General features: G+C 52.5%; 2 protein-coding genes across 6 annotated transcripts in view; one reads left to right on the top strand and one right to left on the bottom strand.

Annotated features, from left to right (window-relative positions):
* Window positions 1-4,954, top strand: part of USP34 (ubiquitin specific peptidase 34) — a 180,576-nt gene extending 175,622 nt beyond the window's left edge. For all 5 annotated transcript variants that reach the window (XM_029071971.1, XM_029071974.1, XM_029071975.1 and 2 more), the window contains 6 exons: window positions 582-705; window positions 1,104-1,183; window positions 1,940-2,080; window positions 2,181-2,327; window positions 2,910-3,069; window positions 3,705-4,954. In XM_029071971.1, coding sequence (XP_028927804.1) covers window positions 582-705; window positions 1,104-1,183; window positions 1,940-2,080; window positions 2,181-2,327; window positions 2,910-3,069; window positions 3,705-4,312 — 1,260 coding nt within the window. In that variant the 3' untranslated portion in view covers window positions 4,313-4,954. The remainder of the gene's footprint in view (window positions 1-581; window positions 706-1,103; window positions 1,184-1,939; window positions 2,081-2,180; window positions 2,328-2,909; window positions 3,070-3,704) is intronic.
* Window positions 4,874-14,717, bottom strand: AHSA2P. Its single transcript, XM_029071976.2, has 9 exons — window positions 14,488-14,717; window positions 12,110-12,300; window positions 10,073-10,158; window positions 8,794-8,908; window positions 7,818-7,906; window positions 7,502-7,624; window positions 7,014-7,115; window positions 6,211-6,262; window positions 4,874-5,641 (listed from the first exon to the last, which is right to left on the bottom strand). Exons 1-9 carry the CDS (start codon window positions 14,565-14,567, stop codon window positions 5,466-5,468), a joined length of 1,014 nt encoding a protein of 337 aa, XP_028927809.1. The 5' UTR covers window positions 14,568-14,717; the 3' UTR covers window positions 4,874-5,465.
* Window positions 14,718-15,771: the final 1,054 nt, after the last annotated feature.

Here is a 15,771-nt window from a genome sequence, read left to right on the forward strand (position 1 = left end):
GAAAGGAGGTTGATGTGGCAGTGAAGCCGGGATCTGACGTGCCTGGACGAGCCTGGTGACTGTTGAGGAAGGGGCAGATCCTTGGAGATTCTGTGGAGGAAAAGTTAACAGGATTCGGAGGCAGACTGAATATGAGGGTTGAACGAAAGGGAAACAAAGGATGGCGGTGTGGTCAACTGTGATGGGAAAGTTTGGTGGAGGTGCAGATATGGAAGGGAAGGTGAATTCAGATGTGGGTGGGTCGAGGCGGAGGTGCCAGCAGGGCATCCATGTAGAGATGTCCTGGAGGAAGGAGAGATTCACCATCATCAGTCCACTGCGCTGAACGACTGCCTTCCGCTGCTCTGAAGGTCATCCTGGTGGTCCCAGTCCGTGGCACTAGAACCAGACTTGGCATTTGGCCACTTCCCTCCCCACCTCTTCTGAAAAGTTTATTCATTAATGACATGAAGTTTATTTTCACAGTGGATTAAGGGTATTTGCCTACGATGCTTCAACTTGTAACATTTTACCAATCCTACGAAAGTACTGCTTTTCATTTATTGTATAATCTACATGTTTGTTATTCTTACAACCTGCAGGGCAAAGATGATGTTTATGATCGAATGCTGCTAGACTACTTCTTTTCTTATCATCAGTTCATTCATCTATTATGCCGAGTTGCAATCAACTGTGAAAAGTTTACTGAAACGTTAGTTAAGCTGAGTAAGTATGGAAAAATCATAACTAAGTTCCCCTGGTGGAGTCGAAGTCGTGACCCAGCTGGGAGCGGGAGCAGAAAGCATGTACAAGACCACATTTATTTTAAGTCCTCAGAAGCAACTTGGATTTTTCCATTTTTACTGAGAGCCCCAGTCACTATTTCCCTTGATGTCTCCCTATTCCAGGCCCCTTACAGGGGCCATCTCCCTTGCCAGTCCTCTCTGCCACCCCAGTTCACTGACTTTACTGCCCAAATCCCCTGTCCTCCTTCTCGGTTCACCGCGGTCTGTGCAGTTGGTCATCCGGCCCCAAAGAAGCAGATTCTGGGTGTTGTGACGTTTGCTACCTCATCTGGGGCTATTCCTAATTGTGATTTGTCCTGATTCCTTTTAAAATACCAGGTGTCCTCGTTGCCTATGAAGGTTTGCCACTTCATCTTGCACTGTTCCCCAAACTCTGGACTGAACTTTGCCAGACCCAGGTAAAGAAATTGAATCGCAGGTCCAGGTTGTTTATTGTACAGCAGTTGGGTGAAAATGCAGGAAACGGCAATGTTTGAAAAGAATAAGTTTCAGAAACCGGGTAGACCATGGAGCGATAATTCAAAGATGAGAAAGATGAGCATTCCATCAAGTTAGGTTAATGATATCTTTGTGCTTGTTAAATTCAAACCGTTTGGGTTTTTAGAACATTTAAATACAGCTGTATTTAATTGAATTCCTCTTCCGCGGGCCACACTGTCTGAAGGAGTCCTACATGTTTATTCCCAGGGGATCGCTGAACAGCTGTCTCCCCACCCACCCCCAGTGAGTGGTCACCACACCAGCTCCCTCCTGTCTGTATTGCAACCAGAGAGGAATAGGCAAGAATGCGCCCAGACAACAAGCCCCGGTTGGGACTGTCCAGGCGCTAATTAGCTTGCCGAGTGGGAATAAAAGGACCGTTTAAGCGAAGCCCCAAGATCACATTACACTAGTTGCAGACTTTGGTTTTGTAGAAGAAAGGCTGAAGAGCGATTTGAAACAGTCCTGTTCAAGGGCTTGATTTTACTGGTTGAGCCCAGTACTTCTCCTCCTCCACAGGGCTGAAACTAGAGAGTAGAGGTCATCGTGGCTTTGGGTTCTTTTGTCCAACCCTGAGCACCCACACAGCACTGGGTTAGAACCAGTTGATCTCACCAAGCCTCTTGAGCCTCATTTCAGGGCTTAATACTGAGACTTCTTTTCCCCTCCTTTAGTCTGCTATGTCGAAGAACTGCATTAAGCTTCTATGTGAAGACCCTGTTTTTGCTGAATACATTAAATGTATCTTGATGGATGAAAGGACCTTCCTTAACAACAACATTGTCTACACGTTCTTGACACATTTTCTCCTAAAGGTAGGTGGTGCCTTTTTATTTCCTCAACTGACACTACAGGTTTTCTCAGTCAGTTGTTTTCGTTGTTGAAGTTTGTCAAAGCTTGAAAACGTTTTTACAGGTTCAAGGTCAAGTTTTTTCAGAAGCAAATTGCAGCAGCCTGATCAACACTCTCATCACCAATCTGATCAATCAGTATCAAAGCTTACAGACTGATTTTACCAGTCAGCGAGTTGAAATTTCCAAAGCAAGTTCTTCTTTAAATGGGGTAAGACTTGGGCAAGCCCTAGTGATTTGAGATGTACCAAGTGTACTTTCTAGGGTTTGGTTTTAATCGTAGGACACTGGGCCAACAGCTTTTTGAAGATTTTAACACCCCGCCCCCAAATTCCCTTGATTAAATTAGCATGCTGGAAAAACCACCCTACCTCTCTTCCTAAAATTTGTATTCTGGTCTCACCACCAGTGCATTCATTTTTTTAGTCCATTATTTTGAAACACCAGGTCTCCAATAAGTATAGGGAACATTTGGGCTCCCGCTAGCTTTTTTCAGGGACTCATTACTTGGGAAAGGTAGAAGAATCCTTGATTCCTCCCAAGCCTCCCCACCTAGAGTAGTCCACCTCTCTCAGGAACCCTTGGAGGAAAAATTAGTAACTAGAAACTGCAGTATCCATCCACATTCCTGACACGCTGGCCAGAAAGTTGACAGAATCCTGGCTCAGTTTTTTCAGCCATGGAAAATGTTTCCACTGTGGGAGGTTTTTATCTATTAAAGCAGCTGGAGTGACTGGACCGGGCAGAAGCAGGGAGCGCAGAGGGGGTTGTTCTCACATGTGGGTTTTTGCAGGATCTTCGAGCCCTCGCTCTGCTCCTCTCGGTGCACACTCCCAAGCAGCTGAACCCGGCCCTGATCCCAACTCTGCAAGAGCTTTTAAGCAAGTGCAGGACGTGTCAGCAACAGCGAAACTCACTCCAAGAGCAAGAAGCCAAAGAAAGAAAAACTAAAGGTTTGAGTCATGCCAGAGTTCACCTTTTTTTTTAATGGTATCAGTTAAGCACTTAGTATGTGTCAAAGACTGTTGGAAGCACGAGGGTAGATACCAGTTAATCAGGCTGAATACAGTCCCTGTCCCACATGAGACTCACAGTCTAAGTAGGAGGAGGAACAGGCATTGAATCCCCGTGTCGCAATTGAGGAAACTGAGGCATAGGGATTCTAAGTGACTTGCCCAAGGCCACCCAAAAGATAAGCGGCAAAGCCAGGACTAGAATCCAGGTCCTCTAGCTCCCAGGTCCACGTTTTATCCACTGGCCACCCCGCTTACTCCTGGGGTCTGCCATATGCCATGGCAGTAGGATTTGGGATTTGGTCTTCTAACGTGCGGCTTAAGGACCTTTAAAATGGACTTGCGGTATCTGTCGGTCTTCTAGGGTAAATCGTTATGGCCAAGCTCATGGGAATAACCTAGCGGAAAAGGCAAAGCCAAAGTGGGGATGGGAGATTTTCTCAGGCGTGGAGTTGCTGCCACTTCTTTCGGTCTTTTCCCACTGGCCGTTTTGAAGTCCTGAGTCCTGGGAGCGTCCGGGACCCCACCAGTCTTGGGGAGTGAGGCACTCAGACCCCATCTGCTTGATTCCACAGATGACGAAGGCGCAACTCCGGTGAAGAGGCGGCGCGTGAGCAGCGACGAGGAGCACACGGTTGACAGCTGCCTTGGCGACATGAAGACGGAACCCAGGGAGGCGCTGACCCCAACCAGCACTTCAGACAATGAGACGAGAGACTCTTCCATCATCGACCCGGGCACTGAGCAAGACCCTCCCTCCCCTGAAAACAGTTCTGTCAAAGAGTACAGAATGGAGGTTCCATCTTCGTTTTCAGAAGACGTGTCGAACGCAAGGTCGCAGCACGCTGACGGGCAGGCCAGCAACGGGCAGCTGGAAGAATGTAAGGAGTTGAAAGCCCCACCCGGCTCCCAGGAGCCACACGCGGCCGAGGACGAACCGGAGTTCCCCTCCACGTCCATCGCCGCGGTCCTGTCCGATTTAGCCGATTTGAGAAGCTGCGATGGTCAGGCTGGGCCCTCCCAGGACCCTGAGACTAGTTTACCGCTCGGCTGTGGCCATTCCAGAGGACTTTTTAGTCACGTGCAGCAACATGACATTTTAGACACCCTCTGTAGGACCATCGAATCGACGATTCACATGGTCACGCGGATATCTGGCAAAGGACACCAAGCTGCTTCTTGACATTGGATGTAGCATGTCTGCTTTTAAGTCTTTTTTTTTTTTCTTCCCCCAAGATGCTGTTTGTATAAGTTTTGCTTATTTCTGTTTTTGTGCTTCAGTTTGTCCAGTGCTCTCTGCTTGAATGGCAAGATAGATTTATAGGCTTAATTCTTGGTCAGGCAGAACTCCAGAAGAGAAATTTTGCATCTCCAGTACACTTTCTTAAGGGCAATCAGATAATGGATATGTTTTATGTAATTAAGAGTTCACTGTAGTGGCTTTCATTTAATATGGCTGTCTGGGAGAAAACAGGGTTTCCTGGCCCTGAACAATGTAATTTAAACTTATGGCATTTTTACTGTGTATAATATGGTGTCCTCTGTGCCAGTTTTGTACCTTATAATAGAGGCAGATTGCCTCAGATCGCTGTGGTTCTTATTATCAAAATTAAGTTTACTTGTATACGAAACAACCACAAGAAATTTGATTCTGTAAAGAATCCTCTTTAGCTGTGGCCTGGCAGTATATATATGGTGCTTTATTTAACAGAATACCTGTGGAGGAAATAAAGCACACTTGATGTAAAAATAATTGTTTTATTTTTATTGACATGACCGATTGCTATTCTGTGCACTTCATTAAACTGATTGTGATGACTTTTCACTCGTTTACAGACGTTGCTTCAGTCCTCCCGCTCCCCCCCACCCCCGAACATTTACCGAAACCCTCTCGACTTACTTCCTGTTTCTACAAGTTCACTGACAAAAACATCAACTCCCCTAACTCCCAACAGTCACAGTCTTCCCTAGCAGAGTGCTCCTCCCCCCTCCCTCCCACCCTAACCCTAAGGGGTAGCCGCAGGTGGCCTACTTGAAGCTCTGGGGTCACGTGGTCCTTGTTTGCTCCCCTGTGCTCCACCCCCCCCCCCCCCCCCATCTGCTTTAATACATTGTTGTCAGAAGCAGACAGACAGCTCCACTCCAGCACATGTGCTCCTGGCCACGTTGGTTTTGTTCACAGTGAAGCCCCCATAAAGAGCACTTAAATTATGTACAGTAGAAGTGGATTTTTAATCCCACAAAATAAATTATTTTTTTTTTTTAAAAGGGAAGAGGTTTAAGTTTTTCCCACTTACAAAAAGAGTAATGCCCTTGTAGAACTCCATTTGGCCCCCTCAACTTTCCAAAGCCGGTGACTGCTGCAGTAAACTTCTGATTTCTTCAAAGTGCTGCTTCTGCCAACACTGCCTGGTGCTGTCTTCTTTACAGACAGGCACTCCTCGGCAGTCCAACTCTAAGTCGGCTCTTCCACCTACTGCCACGAAAGTCAGTGCAACTGTGGCATAGTGTTCTGGGAAAAGAACAGCATCTCTGTTAAGGAAAACTCCTCGGCGACGACTCGCAGCTGGTAGCGATTTCCACCAGTGATAACTCTTCCCCAGCAGAACCTCCACCAAAGCAGCGGAGCCAGGTGTGAGGTGTGAATCGGGTCTGGCCCAGCAGCCACACCAGACCTCGCTCCACCTAGGCTTTAGGTAAAGCAGCCTGCCCCTCCCTTCTCCCACCCCCAGACCCGCTCTCCAGGGGTCCAGGCAGAGTGTGGAGGTGGCAAGCTGGCAGCTCTATCCTATAAGATTCTGGGCCAGCAGCCCCTTCCTGCACTGGAACAGGTCAGATAGATTAGCTATAGGACCCAGCTAAACTGAGAGTTGGCCATCTTGGTCCTACTCCTGCCAGCTCAGCGGCTGAAAGGGGCTGGTCCAGTCTGAGCTGTTAGCAGTCAGCCAGATGAATTCATACACCCCCCCGCTTGCCCCCTTTTAAAGGTGAACAGGGTTGGGGGATGGGAAGATCGATTTCTTCCCCCTCCTCCCAGGCCCCTTAGATCCTCTAAGAATCAAGCGCTAGAAGGAAACTTACCATCGGGCCAGTTCCGACAGCGCCACTTCATAACGATCCTCTTGTTGGTTAACTGAAATAGAAAAGAGAAATTCCAAAATGTAAGCCATCTCTATTTAACGCCTCTAACAGTGTTCATTCCCCCAGCGCTTCCTTTCCTGCTGAGAAACGATTTCACATCCAAGCCTTCTGGCTCACGTGGACTAGCAGAATTTCTACAATCATCCGCAAAGAGTCAAGAGGCAAAATTGAGGCTGCTTCTGAGAGCAGCCACAGGACAAGACAAACTCGCCAGCCTGGAGCCTCAGACCCTCCATCCTCTGAGTCAGTCCGGATGCCAGCTTTTCTGGCCCAGAGTGGGCTGGTGCTGGGCTGTGAAGGGGAGGGGAGGAGAAGGGAGGGATTGCACCTGCTGTGGCCCCACCCAGCTTGGGACAGCCGAGCCTGGAAGGCAGCAGTGGTCCCGGCGACCACGAGCTGGCCTTGGGGTCTGCCCTGCAGCTCCAGGGAGATCTCGATTCAGAACCAGAGCCTCGTCAGAGGGTGAAGAGCCCGTCCCTACCCTACCGGTGCCCACCCTGCCTAAGGACGTGGGACAAAGCGTAGTGCCAATCTACTGGGAATGACAGGCGGCCCTCATGGCCTAGCAGGCTCTGGGCAACGTTTGCGCACTTGGGTTTGAAGATCAAGTTTTACATTTGTTTGGCTTTACTTTTGGTTTCAAACTGCAGGTTTTTGAGGCCTTGGTTTCCTGCCAGCCGAACCTGTTGTCAGCGTGTTGGGGCCGGTCCGGCGTGGCCCCTCAGCTCCCACGGCACACTCACCAGTTCCACGTACTCGCCCACGACGGTCCCGCCGAACATCTGGAGCTTGCCCCCCTTTTCTGCTTCCACCACAGCAGGACATTTAGAAAACTTCTGCACCAACTGCAGAAACACAGGACCCAGCAATTCTTGTCATTCCGGCCGCACGGAGGGCTGGATCCACCCTGTGCTGAAAGACCCCACCCTCACGCTGAGGGGACACTCGACTCGGCTCTGGACGTCTCCTGCGGCCAGAGTTCGGAAGCCGCTTCTGACGCCGGTGGGGCTGGGCCCTGAGCGGGATGCTTGAAGAAGACATTGAAGGGAGAAGACCTGATCTGGTTTGGCTCCCAGGAATTTACCAAGACAAGTGAGACCTAGAAAAGGGTCTGAGCCAGGGATGAATCTGCCCACCTAACGTGGCCAGTCGTTCAGGCAAACATGCTGTAGGTCTGCCCCCACCCGCCAACCCCAAGCCTCCAGGGCCCAGACTCGCAGCAGTCACTTACGTCCCTGGTGGTGAAGATGCTATAAAGGTTCTCAACGGCGGTGTCAAACAGCTCCCGCAGGCAGATCTTGACGGTGGGGATCCTCACCCCGACTCCGGCCACGGTCACTGCAGAGCCCGCGGCCTGGCTCAGTGGGCCGCGGCCCAAGAACAACACGCCCCAGGGCACCGTCAGTTCTCCCAGAGCCCCCTCTCTGCATGCCCCTCCCCAGGGCTGGCTCCCCCGCTCTAGGACTGAGTACCCCCCTGCGGTTTAGCCCCCAGCAGGGTCCGAACACCTCTTTCTCCTCCTCCTCTGTCCCCGGGCGGCCACCCACCTGCCATGGGCTCTCGCTCAGCTTCCGCTTTGCGGCCGGGTCCTGAGGGGCTGGGGCTCGCGTGGGTAGGATCATGCCCGTTGTAAACTCTGAAAACAAACCCCTGTGAGGAATCGCTCCCAGACCGACCCTGCAGGGGGGCCGGGAGGCTGGTCGGGATCTCGGAAGCGGGCATAGCCAAGCCCGGAGGCATTTGCTGAGGGGGTCCCACCTTCAAGCTCCCGACAATATCACCAACCGTCCTTCACGCCATCCCCCACCTCCTCAGCCTCTGTGGGGAGAGGCGTGTCCACTTTTGCTCATTTACCTTTCTACCATCTACACTTATATAGCACCTTCCCTTCTTCCATTGTCACCTTTCCTAAATAAGGTGCACTCCCCCTTAAATTCTAGTCTTCTACTTTTAACACCCTCAAACACTTTTAGTGCTGCGATCTGCACACAGTAGGTGCTCAAATACTACTGACTGACTGTGGATTGTTTAGGCCTTAACCGTGGGTCACATCCCCTGTGGGGTCTTGGCACTTGTGAGGGTCTGACTTTTTTTTTTCCATTTTAGAGAAATTTCCAGTACTCCTCGCAAGATAAATCAGATTAACCCAGCCAGATGCTTCTAGAGTCTGAGAGAGACTGAGCCACTACACCGGAGGATCTCGGGTCTTCAGGCCAGCCCCGTCTCTCCTGGTCAAGAACTCCCTGGTGATCCCAAGGATCTGGGACCCTCCCCATCAGCACTGCCCAGTAAGCAGTCGAGATGCAGCCCCCGGCCCCCAGGAGCTCTCAGTTAAATGGATGACTGGGCTCCAGTTCCCAGTGCCTGCTCCTGCCGCTCCTGCTGCTGCTGCTCCTGGAGTGGTTTCAGCAGTTCCTGGATTTCCTGGCCATCTCACTAACTACATACATTAGCATCCGCTTTAGGTAAGTCGCTCCCACCAAGGGGGCCCCTGCTCAGCTCCGCACCGCACCGCATGCTCACCAGTTTTAAGTGCCCGCAAGTAGTCACTGAGGGCCTCCCTGACTTTGGCGGTGCCCTCGGTTTGCATCAGATCCTGCAGTGTGTTTCCCTCACCTCTCTTCTTGCTCACGGTCACCTTCAAACAGAACACAAGATTGGGCTTGATTCGCATCCAAGACCTAGAACCCTTCATCCCATCCCTCTCCCACCCCTCTGCTGGGCAGAGACAGGTAAGGAAGCAGATTCTGGTAGCATGATGGGCAAACCAGCAAACCAGGGCCAAAATTACCAACCTCTAGCATCCAAGACAGGTTCCAGAATCATAAATGCCCAGAAAGATGCAGTGAAAGTTCTGCGGAGACCCCAGTGACGATGGCTGACCCAGATTCCCAAATAAGTTGGGATTTAATCAGTACCACAGATGGGCAAAAATAACAATAGACAATGCTAAAGACAAAGTCTGCAAGATCACACTTCTAGCCAAGCCCAGGATTTGATGGAGAGAACTATAGCTAGGGCATGTGCTAGGCTTAAGAAAGGAGCAGGGAAGGTTTAGATAACCCCCAAATTAAGGTAGCCACATCAATCTGCTCTGGCTTCCTAGCTCATTATGGGCAGTGAACATGTCTGTTTATTTTCTCGTATTGTACTCTCCCAAGTGTTCTCCCAAGTGCTCAGATCAGAGTTCTGCAAATAGTAAGCTCTCAGTACATATCATAGGTTGATTTTAAGGCCAGGTACAGTTTAGAGAGAACTGTTTACCACATGAAGATCTCTGCTGGCCAGATCTCAGGAAGGGAAGACAGAAGCAGGAGCAGGCATCACAGCTGAAAGGCCAACTCCCCTTCCTCCCTCCTTTCCTCCCTCCTTCCCTTCGCCCTGCTCCCACCCAGCCTTTAAAGGGTGGAGACTTCTCCCTGCACTAGCAAAAATGTTCCAAATGACCTGAAAGGGAGAGGGAACAAGAAGGGCCAGCCCACTGCCAGCCTGTGACCTTGCTGCCTAAACCAAAGGGCCGAAAAGACCCCTCTATGGTCCCTGAAGAACAGTCAAAAGCATGTCAACTGCAGACCAGACCTTAGCCACGGAGGTTAGAAGATGGCCCTAGGAGCCAGTAATGTCTCATCATTACTCCAGGGACACAAAGAACAACTTGGCTAATGTTCCACGAAGGAAGCCAGACCCTAAAACCCACCTAGAATGTCGGCCACGCACTAGTCATGGTCAATTCACAACAGCCAAGGTGGAAACCCTGCTGCCAGGGGTCAGGGTAGGCCCCACTCAAATCCCAGCCTCATACCTCGGTGTCATCTACTTCGTTTTCTTCCGAGAGGCTGGGGATCTCCACACACCCTCGGTGCTTGGCCCCGGACCCCTTCATCGTACCTATGGGAACAAAATGGGATTTCTTTCTTTTGAAACTCCTCAGGCAGCGGGGCAGACGGGCTGGCTTCCATCCAGATACTGCCCCCACCCTCCAAACCAGTCTTCCAAACCCACAGAGAGTTCTGCTACACAGTCCAGGAAACCAAACTCCTATGGAAAGGGCCCTAAACAAAGCATAGATTCACATAAGAAATATAAGAAATAAAACATGACAGAGAGGCAGCGGGGTCTGGGAATCAGAGGACTTGGGTTCTAATTCTGGCTCTGACACTGATCAGCTGTGTGATAATGGGCAGGTCGCTTAACTTCTCTGTGCCTCAGTTAACTCATCTGTAAAGTGGGAATTAAATCCTCCTCCCTCCTACATAGACTGTGAGCCCCATGTGGGACAGGGACTCTGTCCAATCTAATTAACTTGCATCTCTACCCCAGTGCCTAGTATATAGTAAGGACTTTACAAGTACCAAAATTACTATATGATGACGTAAAATACATTAATGGGTTCCCTGGATCCAAAAACCAAACAACATAAATATAATAAAACCTTGTAAGACACACCATAATTACATGATTGAATAACAATAGATATATGTATCAATAATAAAATTTTGAATAATAAATTATATATTTGTATGAACACTTTTTTCAAAGCATTATCTTTTCTATCCTAGTCAACAAAAGGGGGCCTCACACTATCAGTCTAGAGATCTGTAATTATCTCTGCAATAGTAGTAGAGGTATTTATTAATCTCTTGCTATTTGGGAAACACGGTCCTAGAGCTGGAGTCATTTACAGGAAAAGTAGTTTAGGCAAGTCCCTGTTCCACTCTGCGTTCATTATCTAAATGGGATAAACTGACTCAGAATATGAACAGTGGAAAAGACAACAGAAGTGAAAAACAGAAATGCTAGGCCTTGTTCTTGGATTACACATGTTCACACACCTCAAGTCCAGGCATGGTCTCTGTAGAGAGATCGGCCATTATCTATGCTAAGATGAAAGGGGCTCTAACCACTGACTCTAAGACAATCAAAGTACTTCCAAGATTGAGACAAGGAAGAAGAGTGTTTTAGCCCAAGTACATCAGATAGTGGGTGTGCACACATACAGTGAGATAGATGCCCCTAGCCACAGGCCTGAGGTGGGAAACATATGTACGCAGGCTCAGAGGCCCCCACCCGCCACTTGGCGACAGGGTTGGATGAGCCCATTGTCCCACTGACTCTAAGACAATCAAAGTACTTTCAAGATTGAGACAAGGAAGAAGAGTGTTTTAGCCCAAGTACATCAGATAGTGGGTGTGCACACATACAGTGAGATAGATGCCCCTAGCCACAGGCCTGAGGTGGGAAACATATGTACGCAGGCTCAGAGGCCCCCACCCGCCACTTGGCGACAGGGTTGGATGAGCCCATTGTCCCACTGACTCTAAGACAATCAAAGTACTTTCAAGATTGAGACAAGGAAGAAGAGTGTTTTAGCCCAAGTACATCAGATAGTGGGTGTGCACACATACAGTGAGATAGATGCCCCTAGCCACAGGCCTGAGGTGGGAAACATATGTACACAGGCTCAGAGGCCCCCTCCCGCCACTTGGCGACAGGGTTGGATGAGCCCATTGTCTGTGGAGACCAGAGAAGAAATGTCCAGGAGGTCTCTGAGGGCTCCGGCTTCCAGCAGGCCCCATCCTACTTTTCATTCATTCATCCATTCAATCTTATTTATTGACTTCTTACTATGTGCAGAGCACTGTACTAAGCACTTGGAATGTACAATTGGAATGTATTTCCCGAGGAATGGGCAGGGGCTCCCACCCATACCCCTCAAAGTGCTCCAGCACCTCTAACCCAGATGGCCAACCCTGGCCCGGCCAGTAGGACACGGGGTGACCTCGCCCCACCCATCCCGGGCCACCCCACCTTTCCCCTCCCGCCGGGCGCAGTCCCTCACCGGTCCAGGTCAGTTGGATGTGCCATTCGTAGAAGAAGATCAGCTTCCCTTTCCGGCTGCTGCAGGAGGCCTCGCCCTCCACCTGCTTCAGGTCGCTGATCCAGCAGCAGCCGGCCTCGTTCTCCACCACGACGCCCACCAGGAGCTCCCGCAGTTTGCCTTTCGACCAGTTGGTCGCATCCCGCTCCGTCCTGTGGGAGGCGGGCAGGGTTCTCACGCCAGTTCAATCAACTGCCCTCCACATCCCCCAACGCCCTCTTCACAATCACAATCATAATCCCCGTCTCTTCCCAGTCACTCCTCAACCTACAGTAGGGAATTTGGGCAGCACCGCCCTGGCCCTCGCTGACTCCGTCCTTGCCCCCAAGCACCCCAATTCCCTCACCTTCCACCTGGCACCCCATGTTAAAAGACAGTCAAGTCAGGTGGAGGGACGAGATTATACGGCCGACCCACAGAGCGTGCAGATGTTCACGGCAAGGGGTGGTGCCGACACGAGCCCTCGACCCAATCTCTGCCTCTGAACTGTGGCCGAGCAGAGCCTGGGTGGGAATGAAACGGGAAGGAGTGCAAGGATTCTTAAATGGGCCTATTAGAACCTGCTCCTCGCCACCGGTGGGCTTTAGCCAACACATTTCACACTACTCTGGTGCAGAGATCGCAAAACCCATTGCAGGCAGGGCTTTTGGCCACATGACTGTAAAGTGCTCTGCACACGCTAAGCACTTGATAACTATGATTGAATGAATAAATGAATCTGTATTTCCCTTGGTCTGCCCCTTAGCAGAAGCTGCCCGCCCATTCATTCATTCAATCATACTTATGGAGTGCTTACTGTGTGCAGAGCTCTGTAGTAAGCGTTTGGGGGAGGACGCTATAACAATTAATTAGCAGCCACATTCCCTGCCCACAATGAGTTTACAGCACCTTTGCCTTGGCTCCCCTCCCCACCAACCCAACCACCCAACTATCTTCAGTAGTGGCAACGAGGTGGGGACGGAGGATGGTGGAAAAGGCTGACGTTCTCACTGATAATCAGGGCCCAAAGGTTGGCACTAGCTGTCCCTACCCCAAAGCCTGGCCCACTGCCACCCCCAAATCCCAGCAGCCGGGCTTCCAACCTGCACCGGATTTGGGGGAGAACTGGGGAAGAGGAAGAGAAGATGGGTCAAGGGCTAGGACAAAGCTGGTGGTGGGAGGGGAATGTGTCTGTTCCTTGTCCTATTGTACTCTTCCAAGCGCTCAGTACAGTAAGCACACAGTAAGCGCTCGACAGATAGAGTTGAATGAATGCTGTGCAGCTCTGCACGTGGGCCAGTTGTTTTGTGGGAGCCCCAGGGGCAGACTGATCTGACTGCGGCCCCAAATCTATTGGCGGGGTCTATTGAGAGAGATAGGAGGACTGTGCTAAGCGCTTGGGCGAGGGCCCTACAGTAGAATTGATGGACACGAGGCCTGCCAGGGCGGTAGGGGGCTGGGGAAGGGCTTTTGGGGTGTGTAGAAGCAGCACGGCGTAGTAGATAGAATACCACAGGCCCGGGAATCGGAAGGTTCTGAGTTCCAATCCCTCCTCCGCCACCTGTCTGCTGGGTGACCTTGGGTAAGTCCCTTCGCTTCTCCGTGCCTCAGTTCCCTCACCTTGAAAGTGGGGATGGAGACTGTGAGCCCCACGGGGTGACGGGGAGAGTGTCCAACCCCATTTGCTGGGATCCACCCGAGTGCTTAGTAGAGTGCCTGGCACACAAGTAAGCGCTTTACAAACGGCAGAATTATTCTCGCGGGGAGGGGGAGAAGAAGGGGTGACGTTTAGAGGGTGAGCTCGTTATGGGGCAGGGACTGTATCTGTTGCCGAACTGTCCATTCCAAGCGCTTAGACCAGTGCTCTGCACATAGTAAGTGCTCGATATAAACGATTGAATTAATGAATGAAAAGGGGGAGGGGAGCCCAGCCCCGCACCTTCCATGGGCGGAATGATGGCGGCGGAGGCCCGGGGGTGTCCCGGGGGTCCTCCGGGGATGGAAGGATGGGTGGGTGGATGGATGGACAGGGGGACGGATGGGTGGGTGGACGGACGGATGGATGGGTGGGTGGATGGATGGGGGGCTGGGGGGATGGAGGGAGAGAGGGATGGAGGGAGAGATGGAGGGCTGGAGGGAGGGATGGAGGGTTGGGTGGACGGGCCGGGCCCTCCTCCTCTGCCCCTCCCTAGCGGCCGTGGCTGCGGGAGGCGGTGCGGGGTTGTGGGAGGGGCCCACGGGGCTGCTGCAGGGCGCCCGGAGACCAGACCAGACCCGCGGCCCCGCGGCCCGGGATCCCGGCGCTCTCCCTCCCTCCCTCCCTCTCTCCTTCCTTCCCTCCCTCCCTCCCGGCCCAGCACCAGTGCCAGTTGTTGACGTTGGTGCCGTCGGCTCTCTCCTCCACGATCCAGCGAGGGTCTCCCTGGCCCCACTTGGCCATCGCCGCCGGCGCTGCGGCAGGCAGACAGTCCTCGTCCCGGTCTTCTTCTTCTTCCTCCTCCCGGGGGCTTCCGGACTGTGCGGAGCTGCGCGGAGCCGCCCAACAACCCGCCGCCAGACGCTCAGAAAGTGCCAGAAACGCCCGGCCCCGCCCCGCCCCGCGCCCCCCGGCCGGCCCCACCCCCGAGCCGGCCCCTCTGCAGGCAGTGCGGACGCGGGCCGGGGGCGGGGGAGAACGGCGTCGGCGCAGGCGCAGTGCGGGCGGGGGAGAGGCATCGGCGCAGGCGCAGTACGGGCGCGGGGCGGGAGGGTGGGAAGGGGAGGAGAGCGGGGTCGGCGCAGGCGCAGTGCGGGCGGGGGGGGGGGCAAAGAGGTGTCGGCGCAGGCGCAGTGAGGAGGCGGGGGGGGGGGGGTGGGGAGAGCGGCGCAGGCGCAGTGCGGGCGCGGGATGGGACTTGTCGGGCACCCGGCAGGCCCTCGCGGTGCGAGGGCTTCCTGTCATGGCCTCCTTCGCTCCTCTTCGCCTCAGAGTCGCTCCTCAGGACCTCCTTCGCTTCTCCTCTCCTCAGAGCCTCCCTCGCCTCTCCTCAGGGTTCGCTCCTCGGGCCCGCCCTCGTCCCCGGCCTTCCTCTCCTTCTCTCGCCTACCCCCCGGGCCTCAGCGATCCTGCCAGGGCCCTTATTAACAACGACGAATTGGCTGTGAACGGTAGCCACACCTGCCCCCAAGAAGGGGCTAATGTAGTGACGTGGCTTAACGATCGGTCGTTGGTATCTATCGGCCTCCTTCCGGAAGGCAGGGCAGCGTGGCCTAGTGGAGGGGGCGGCGGCCTGGGTTCTGCCCCCAGCTCCGCCACTTGCCCCCTCTCTGACCTTGGCCAAGTCACTTCACTGGGCCTCGGGTCCCTCAACTGGAAAAGAGGGATGAAGACTGTGAGCCCAATGGGGGAGCGGGACAGTGGCCAACCTGCTTATCTTCTATCTATCCCAGTGCTCTGAACAGTGTCTGGCACGGAGTGTGACTGTGGGCAAGTCACTTCACTTCTCTGTGCCTCAGTTACCTCATCTGTAAAATGGGGATGAACTGTGAGCCTCAGGTGGGACAACCTGATGACCCTGTATCCCCCCTAGCGCTTAGAACAGTGCTCTGCACAGAGTAAGTGCTTAACAAATAACATTATTATTATTATTAAATACCATTATTAC

The sequence above is a fragment of the Ornithorhynchus anatinus genome, chromosome 9 (assembly GCF_004115215.2).
Source record: "Ornithorhynchus anatinus isolate Pmale09 chromosome 9, mOrnAna1.pri.v4, whole genome shotgun sequence".
Lineage (NCBI taxonomy): Eukaryota > Metazoa > Chordata > Mammalia > Monotremata > Ornithorhynchidae > Ornithorhynchus > Ornithorhynchus anatinus.

Excerpts from the sequence above, each read along its gene's own strand:
- AHSA2P (XM_029071976.2), bottom strand. The coding sequence starts at position 14,567 with ATGGCCAAGTGGGGCCAGGGAGACCCTCGCTGGATCGTGGAGGAGAGA. Across the intron at positions 7,625-7,817 it reads TGAGCGAGAGCCCATGGCAG|GCCGCGGGCTCTGCAGTGAC; the intron begins GTGGGTGGCCGC and ends CCACTGAGCCAG. Across the intron at positions 7,116-7,501 it reads GCATCTTCACCACCAGGGAC|TTGGTGCAGAAGTTTTCTAA; the intron begins GTAAGTGACTGC and ends GTGTTTCTGCAG.